Raw genomic sequence first — 9563 nt, 5'->3', positions numbered from 1 at the left:
TTGCTGTAGGTGCTGGCACGTCAGCCTCGTCCCTCTGGTATCTGATATTGTCAGAAGTTTGTGGGTTCAAGCCCCATTTCAGAGGCTTGAGTCTATAATCCAGGCTGACACGTGCGGCAGTGAGTGTGTGCTGCACCGGTGGAGGTGCTGTCCAGTGCCTATCGCTGATGTGGGAACCTGGACACCATCTCCAAGAACAATTTTCAAGCATAGTCAGCATTTGTAACACATCAGCCCTTGTTCTGACCTTCTGCACCACCTTGGATAAGGATTGATCATTTCAGATGTTCTGCAGATTACTGCGTGGGGTCAATGTGACTCTTCATTTGCTGCTGTGGATTGTTAGAAGATTCAGAACACTTGTGTGCAGCCTACACCCATTGGTAAGGCTGACTGGTTCCCTAACGGGCTTGCACACTGCTTCACTCAGTTATTGAATAGTTAGAACACTTAGAGTAATACACTTAATATGGATATAGAGTAATACACTTAATATGGATACACAATTGCACTTAAACGGGCAAAGGAAACTGGTATGGGACTTGTAAACATAGCTTTTGGCAGCCAGAGAATCTTGTAACATAAAATGGGCCAAATGGCCTCCTGCTTGTACTGGCTCTTTGAAGAAGCTATTTGATTAGCCCCACTCCCCTGCCCTTATCCCATACCCCTGCAAATATTTCAATCCAATTCCCTTTTGAAAGTTATTGAGTCTGCTGCTTCCATCAGCCTTTCGGGCAGCGCGTTCCAGATCTATGTTATTATTTTTCCTCATCTCCCCTTTGGATCTTTTTCTAATTATTCTAAATCTGTGTCCTCTGGTTATCGTTCCACATGTCACTGGAAACAATTCTTCCTCACTCTCAAAACTCTGATTTTGAACAGCTCTATTAAATTTCCCTAAAACACTCCAATGAGGTCAATCCCAGTTTCTCTAATCTCTCCACAACAATAAATGCTGGTAGTGAATGCTTGATACAGGACTTTTTATCATAATTAAAGTATCCCTAGTGTTTTTATAACATATAGTGTACAGTGTTTCTGGAATCTATAACATAACAGAGATGAGGAGGAATTTCTTCTGAGGGTCATGAATCTGTGGAATTCTTTACTGTAGAGGCTGGGTCATTAAGATATTCGAGGCTGAAATGGGCAGATTTTTAATCAGTAAGAGAATCAGGGGTTATGGGGAAAAGGCAGGAAAGTGGAGTTGAGGATTATCAGATCAGCCATGATCTCATTGAATGGCGGAGCAAACTCGATGGGCCGAATGGCCTACTTCTGCTCCTACAACTTATGGTCTTATATAGAGTGTTGCTATTGGTCATGCTGAACAACCGCTCACCACCAACTATTAAACCTCATGTTGCTGGAGTGGATCTGATTCACTCAATGTTTTTATCTTTCACTTTGGTTGTTTAATGATGGACCAGGATTCTCAATGCTGGGTATTTGTTTTAAGGTAATGATTGAGAGATTCTGGCCCTATCAGCCTTATAGCAAGTCCAACAACAATTCAGAAGAATGATACTTGGGATGAAGGCCTTGAGTTGTTAAAGGATGAACTAATTGAGGCCTGAAAAATAATGAAGATGATTGACTTTGTAGATTGATTGATCTTTTGACCAGGTTGAGGACTTGTCAAACCCAAAGAGGCAAGGAAAGGGGAAAATTAACAAAAAAGATATATATGTTACATTATACTGCTGATAAAATCTATCATGAAGAACATGAAGCAGGAACTTGCATTTCCATATCCCCACATGTCCTCTAGAAAGCCCAAAGTGTTTTTGAAATGTCATCACTTGTCAAAATAATTGTAGGGGCATCAGCAGAGGACAGAACTGGGCTCAGGTCTGTGCTCTCCAGAGTTGAAATCCTGTCACGTTTCACTGCCTCACACACCTAAAGAATGGTCACCTTGCTGAGGTTATAGAGGGTCCCCGATTCTGGGTGTGTGTTTCAGGATGTGTCGGAGAGAAGGTCTACACAAATGTGTAAGATAGTTTAGGGAAGGGAAAAGTCCAATTTGGAATATCTTTTTAAATTAGACCGTGGAGTAAGATGAAGGGGAAGTGGTTCAAACTAGCAAAAGGTAAATGTGGGAAGTTAGTCATTACACAGAGTGATGGCTGTGGGGAATGGATGTGGAAGTGAAAACTCTGGGATCAGTTGTGAAACAACTGAATTATTGAAACTTTTTCTTTGTGGGGGCACTATTACCACATAGATTGAGAAATGGACTCATTATCCCACTGGGATGTGGGAGGGGGCAGATATTGCCCACTCTTATCCCAGTGATTCCATATACAATCCATCAATATTAACACATTCCTCAAGCACAAACACTCAAAGTCAATGACTTGAGTGGAAGTGCCTGGGATCATCAGTGGAAATCCCAGGGTAATAAATGGGAATCCCTGGGATCATGAGTGGGATAAGGGACCTGTTGCTAAACTCCTCTGTTGCTTAAACCAGGTAAAGAGGGGCGGGACTTGGGGTGACGTCATCGCGCACATAGTCCGTACGTCAGGTGCGGGTGGGCGTGGCTCCCGTGGTGCAGCGCGGGAGCGGGAGATTTGAATGGGGCTGGAAGTGTCTGAAACATGTGGATGAGTGAGAGGGGAAAAGATGGAGTTTTACTTACTCTGTTCACTCACTGAGCCTCCTGACAAGTTACTCAGGTAAAATAGAGAGGTGGGGAAGGGTAATGGGGGCAACAACGCTTACACCCTATTAGCAAAACTTTAATTCAGTTTTTTCTCACCCTGTCTGGAGGTGGGAGATTCACTTTTTTAAAATCCAAATAATCCTGCTCTTCCTTGTACAGCAAATGGTTTTGTAGGAGTTGTGCCTTGAACTAAACTATAAATTAAATTTCACTGTAGTCAGGGGTAGGAATGGACTGTTGTATTGGATGGTGCTGCAGCACATTCTTCCTGTACCAATAAAGATAGTGGACACACTTCATACCTCAGTTTTTAACTGAGGAGGGGGAATGGAAGGTCCTGTTTGCTTTCTCTGCACAGTCCATATCTCAACAAAATGTACCTTTAACAAATGAGTCCAACAAGGATATTCCTGTCTTGTCAGACAGTTGCCAGGTCCTCCCCATGCCTCCTCTCTCTATCTATCCCTATTATAATGCTTACTCTGTTAAAACTCAAACCTGCTGGCACCTGGAAACTATTGTTTGTATTTTGCTGGCACTTATTTACCCATACTCTTGTTTCCCTAAGTAGGTGATGACATATCTATATCTTGAACCAGTGCATTCTGTGGGGTGTCTGCTCAGTTCTATTGTTCGTTTGATGCAGCTGGGAAGCATTCTAGACCACTTCAGAGGAAAACTAAGAGTCGATCAGTGGTGGACTGGAGTCACATATGAGGTTTCCTTCCCTAAAGGACATTAGTGGACCAGATGGGTTTTTATGGCAATCTGACATCTTCATGGCAGCTCTTTAGTACAGATTTTTAACCAAATCCAAATTCTCAAACAATTTCTCTCCTGTTGTGGAGGTTTCCCAATAAGCAAGATGATGAGTGAAGGCTGTACAGCTTCCCACTGGAGGCAGATTTAGACTAACTCAGAGTTTTGACTTGTTTCCTTTCTGCCTCTTGCCTTACAGAGAGCACAACGGATCTTTCTTCCATTGCCAGTTGGCGTTGCCTCTACCAGAGCACCTGGTTATTTTTGGTTTTGGGAACTGGAACGTGTCCATGGAGGAGACCTTTTTCTCAGTCGAGGTGTCAGTGAGCACTGAAGTAAAACCCCAGAGAATCGGAATACTTTCTTCAGCAGTGAGGTGAGACCTGCTGTGTTTGACAAGTGTTGCTGTAGATATCATAGACTTTGAATGTTTGTGTTTGAGGAATGTATTAGTATTGATGGATTGTATTTGACTGTCCCTGTGTCACTGGAAATTGCATAGCATTATGAGGTAGTTACATCAAAGAAACTGGCCATTCGGCCTGACTGCTCAATCACAGAATTGTTACAGTGCAGAAGGAGGCCATTTGGCCCATTATGTCTGCACCAGCTCTCCGAATGAGCATTATGACTCAGTGCTATTCTCCTGCCATTTCCCCGTATCCCTGCAAATTGTTTCTATTCAAATAATTATCTAATGTCCCCTTGAATGTCTTGATTAATCCTGCCTCCACCACACTTCCAGGCAGTGCATTCAAGACCTGAACCACTCGTTGTGTGAAAAAGTTTTTTCTCACATCACATTTGCTTCTTTTGCAAATCACTATTAAAATCTGTGCCCTCTTGTTCTTGATCCTTTTATGAGCTGGAACAGCTTCTCCTTGTCTACTCTGTCCAGCCCCTTCATTGAGCACTTCTATCAAATCTCGTCTTAGCCTCCTCCTCTCCAAGGAGAATAGTCCTAACTTCTCCAATCTATCTTCATAACTGAAGTTTCTCATTTTTGGAACCATTCTTGTAAACCTCTTCTGCACTCTCTGCAATGTGTTCACATCCTTCCTAAAGTGCGGCACACAGAACTGTACACAATACTCCAGCTGAGGTCTAACTAGTGTCCTATACAAGTTCAGCATAGCCTCCTTGCTCTTGTACTCTATGCCCCTATTAATAAAGCCAAGGATACTTGTGCTTTATTAACTACTCTCCCCACCTGTCCTGTCCTGCCACCTTTAATGACTTATACACATTATACACCCAGGTCCCTCTGCTCCTGCACATCCTTTAGAGTTGTAACCCTTATTTTATATTGTCCCTCCATGTTCTTCCTACCGCCCACTCCACCAACATGTCTGTCCTTTTGATGTTCTACATTGTCCTCCTCACAGTTTACAATGCTTCCAAGTTTTGTAACATCTACAAACTTTGAAATTGTCCCTCTGCACACCAAGGTCTAGCTCGTTAATATATATCAGGAAAAGCAAGTGTCCCAATACTGACCCCTGGGGAACTCCACTACAAGCCTTCCTCTAGCCTGAAAAATATCCATTAACTATAACTCAGCCAATTTTGTATCCACGTTGCTACTGTCCATTTTATTCCACGAGCTATAACTTTTCTCACAAGTCTGTTGTGTGGCACTGTATCAAATGCCTTTTGGAAGTCCATGTACACCACATCAACAGCATTACCCTCATCAACCCTCTCTGTTACCTCTTCAAAAAACTCCAAGTTCGTTAAACACGATTTCTCCTTTAGAAATCCATGCTGGCTCTTCCTAATCAACCCATATTTTTCCAAGTGACAACTAATTCTATCCTGAATAATTGTACCTAGGAGCTTCCCCACCATCGAAGTTAAATTGACTGGTCTGTAATTGCTGGGCTTATCCTTACAACATTTTTTTGAACAAGGGTGTAATGTTTGCAATTCTCCAGTCCTCTGGCATCTCCCCTGAGTCTAGAGAAGACTGAAAGATTATGGCCAGGGCCCCTGCAATTTCTACTCTCACTTCCCTCAGTGTTCTTGGTTGCATCTCATCCGGTCCTGGTGCCTTTTCAACTTTAAGTGCCGACAATTTATCCAATACCACCTCCTTATCAATTTGAACCCTTCTAGTGACAGAGTTTCTTCGTCTGTCACCATGGCCTGGGCAACATCTGATTCCTTGGTAAAGACGGATGCAAAGTATTCATTTAACACCTCAGCCATGGCCCTGTTTCCATGTGTAACTCCCCTTTCTGGTCCCTAATCAGCCTACCCCTCCTTTTACCACCCTTTTACTATTTATATGCCTATAGAAGACTTTGGGGTTCCTCTTTATGTTGGCTGCCAGTCTTTTCTCGTATTCCCTCTTCACTTCCCTTCTGAACCTTTTGTGTTCAGCTTGGCTCTCAATTGTATTTTCTACCTGATGTTTATGCTCCATACAAGCCTCCTCCCACTATCCTACTTAATCACTCCTGATGGTAGTGAGTTCCACATTCTCACCACTCTCTGGATAAAAAAGTTCCTCCAGAACTCCCTATTGGATTTATTCGTCACTATCTTATAATTATAGCCTCAAGTTCTGGTCTCACCTGCAAGTGGAAACGCCTCCACATTTAGAATTTGATCAGTAGACTGTAAGTTTCGAATTGGTGTACAGGTTTTCTAGTGGAGTGACCATGTAAGGCTTTCAGTATGGGATAATTCAGTGGAGTCAAAAACCCTAGAATCCCTCAGGAAATAGATGGATATTATGCTCAACAGCACAGGAGGGCATTTGCCACATTGTTTGTAGATCATCTGCTGGACTCAATCTTATGGCCCAGTGCAGGATAAGCTTCCATTACTGCTTCCTGGTGATTTCTAATCAGTATTTTGTTTTTGTCTGCTTTTGAGATTGCCAACGGCAGCCTCAAATTCGATGCCTTGTGTTAACATGTTTTCTTGCTTGAGCTTGGACACTTTGTTCTGTCAGGCCCAATGGCTGATTTTCAAGCTTACGGATCATGTTGAAACTGGATATTGTACTCCGAGAGGAGGAGGACGAGGAGGAGGGTGTAGAACTGGCTAAAGGTAAAGATGGATGACAGATTCTGCAATTAGCACACAAATTCACTGTGCTGCACAAACGCAGAGCCAACCAGATGCTGAGTATTGACAACTGTGCTACACTGTCGTGCTAGAACTGCACTCAGCACTGGTCATACCCACCACGAGCACTGTGCGCAGTTCTGGTCACCTCACACCCTGTGTCCAGCTCTGGTGACTGAGAGGCAAGGGGAACTTTTTTAAGGGTTGGACCCATGAAAGAAGAACAACCAAAGAAAGAAGACTGAAGAAACTGGTTCTTGAAAAGGATGTGACTGAGAGGGGATCTTTTACTAGCAGGTAAGTATCTGGTAACTCTGGAGCAATGCTTCATTATACTGAAACATTGTTAGATAAGGAGAGGTACACGGAAGAAATTCACAGGGAGCAATCCACAGTTGGGATCACCTGGAAAGGATTATTTAGACCAAAACCTCGAACCCATTCTGAATGCTGTTCGATGATGCGATGAGAGTCAATACTTTCTGTGCTCTGGATGATGAGGTAAGATGCGCTGGCTGATTCAGCTGAATGTTAGGCAATGGCAACCTGAATTTATACAGCGCCTGAGCTCAAGGTCTCACAGCGCTTCAGTCGAGTGTTACCTAACACTCGGTCACCTAAGATATTAGGACAGGTGCCCAAAAACTTAGTCAAGGAGGTGAGTTTTAAGGAGTGTCTTTATAGGAAATGAGGTGGAGAGGTGTAAAGAGGGAATTCCAGAGTTTGGGGCCCAGGCAACTGAAGGCATAGCCACCAATGGTGGAGTGATTATAACTGGAATGCACAAGAGGTCTGAATTAGAGGAGCACAGATATCTTGGAGGTTTGTGGGACTGGAGGAGGATACAGAGATGAGGTCATGGAGGGATTTGAAAACAGTGTTTGAAAATCAGGCTGTTGCTTAACCAGAAGCCAGTGTAGCTCAGCAAGCACAGGGATGTGATCAGGACCTGCTGTGAGTTAGAACACGGGTAGCAGAGTTTTGATGAGCTAGAATTGCAGAGGGTCGATGCAGGGAGGTTGGTCGGTAGAGTGTAGGAACAGTTGAGTCCAGGGATAACGGGTGTAGGGAAGTGGCCAGTGTCACTGGGTGGGATTCCAGGCTGCTACGTGCCCTGAGAGATTGTCTTTGTTTCTACTCTGTAGGTGTCTGGTGTGGCAGGGAGACTGGAGGAGCGACCTGTCAGCAGCTGCCATGGAGGAGGCAGAGAGAGGGGGCCAGGGGACCCTGTGTCTGATCCTGAATGGACAGGTAGGAGGTGGTGAGATTTACACAGTAACTGTGAATTTAAAAAGGAGTGGAGTTGCTAAAAATCTGAATTTAAAACACACAATGCTGGAGTCTCACAGGGCTACACCTGAAAGGACAAACTAATGGATTGTTTGGCCACTTTCAATCATAGATTCTTACAGCACAGGAGGCCATTCAGCCCACCATGCTGGTACTGGCTCTTTGAAAGAGCTATCCAAATAGTCGCACTCCTCTCTCCCTACAGCCCAGCATTCATTTTACCTCTTACTCTCTTCAATGTGTTTCCCCCCACCACCACCTCAAATTGGAATTTAACTGGATGCTCTCACATTTCTGCTCCTCATTGTCCTTTACATCGATCTGTGAGCATGAATCTCTGCTCCACGCTGTGCCGGATTCCGGCTGGTGCTGTTCCATCTCCCATCCCTCATTAAGTACAGTCATTGTGCTGTTTAACCCCGGGAGTAGCTTGTTTTATTCCTCGAGCTAGCCAAGTTTTCTAGGGCGATAGTCTCCTGGGTTTAACATAAAAATGGATTCCTTCCTTGCTCTCTACCTCTTAAAGGAAAAGGAGCAAAAGTAGCTCTGTAAAGATTGGAATGAAGGTAGACTGGGTCTGCAGCAGGTGGTGAGGGAGTCAACAAGTGGGGAAAAGCCAACTTGAGCTCAACCCCACCAGATGCATTTGTCCATGATAGTATTGGCAGGAGTGACTACTGCCCCGTCCTTGTACAGACCAAGTCCCATCTTCACTGAGGATGCTGTCCATCATGTTGTATGGCACCATCACCGTGCTAAATGGGACGGAGTCAGAACAGAAGAGCTCTGAAGAAGAGTCATGTGGACTTTAACATTAACTCTGTTTCTCTCTCCACAGAGGCTGCCAGACCTGCTGAGTTTTTCCAGCATTTTCTGTTTTTGTTTCAGGTTTCCAGCATCTGCAGTATTTTGCTAGATTCACTACAGATCTGGTCAATGGGAATCAGGGGGAAACTCTCTGCTGGTTGGAGTCATACCCAGCACAAAGGAAGATAGTTGTGGTTGTTGGAGATCAGTCACCTCAGCTCCAGGACATCACTGCAGGAGTTCCCCGGGGCAGTGTCGGTGTCCCCGGGGCAGTGTCGGTGTCCCCGGGGCAGTGTTGGTGTCCCCGGGGCAGTGTCGGTGTCCCCGGGGCAGTGTCGGTGTCCCCGGTGTCGGTGTCCCCGGTGTCGGTGTCCCCGGTGTCGGTGTCCCCAGGGCAGTGTCCTCAGCCGAAGGCAAAATAATTTTTATTTTTCCCATGGGCCTCTGAGATTTTCTTGGCCTACGTTTTGGTTTTCAGGGGCTCCTTAGATCTAAAAATTTGAGTTAGTAACCCAACCGTTCTTGAAGCAGGAATTTGTTAATTCACCCCACGCCCCCTCTTAAAGGATATTTGAAAAAGCAAGAGGCTTGGTGCCAGGCAGGTGAACGAGAATCCAACAACAGTTATACAGTTTCCCTTCACTCACCACACCCCTAGTCACCCTCCTCTGGTGCCTGACAGTAAAGCAAACACCAGGCCTGGAAGGTCAGGCTATTCTGTATCAACAGGACAAACTCCCAACTTTTTCTACACATCGAAGCTCTTTATTTTAAGAAAATAACAGCTCCTGTGTACAGACAGACACTTCGATAGCAGAAGCACTTGAAAAACCTGAGGGGAACAGGAAAAAAAACTAGACGTCCCCCCCACCCCTACCCCCAGGGTTCTTTTTCACCCTCTTTCCCCATATCTCTCTACTTTGAGCTTGACTCCAAAATAACTTATTGGACAAATATAAAA

General features: G+C 44.5%; 1 protein-coding gene across 2 annotated transcripts in view; it reads left to right on the top strand.

Moving 5' to 3' along the window:
- Positions 1-3673: 3673 nt before the first annotated feature.
- Positions 3674-9563, top strand: part of zgc:163014 (uncharacterized protein LOC100038766 homolog) — a 30151-nt gene continuing 24261 nt past the window's right edge. Inside the window, exons 1-2 of one of the 2 annotated variants that reach the window (XM_041215071.1) lie at positions 3674-3806; positions 7651-7756. In XM_041215071.1, the coding sequence (XP_041071005.1) occupies positions 3721-3806; positions 7651-7756 (192 nt within the window). In that variant the 5' untranslated portion in view covers positions 3674-3720. Of the gene's footprint in view, positions 3807-6456; positions 6803-7650; positions 7757-9563 lie in introns of those variants that run through there. The other variant, XM_041215072.1, reaches the window with a different exon arrangement.

This window comes from Carcharodon carcharias, chromosome 20 (assembly GCF_017639515.1).
Source record: "Carcharodon carcharias isolate sCarCar2 chromosome 20, sCarCar2.pri, whole genome shotgun sequence".
NCBI lineage: Eukaryota > Metazoa > Chordata > Chondrichthyes > Lamniformes > Lamnidae > Carcharodon > Carcharodon carcharias.
Note: the sequence above shows the minus strand (reverse complement) of the source record. Positions and strands in the feature narration are given on the sequence as shown.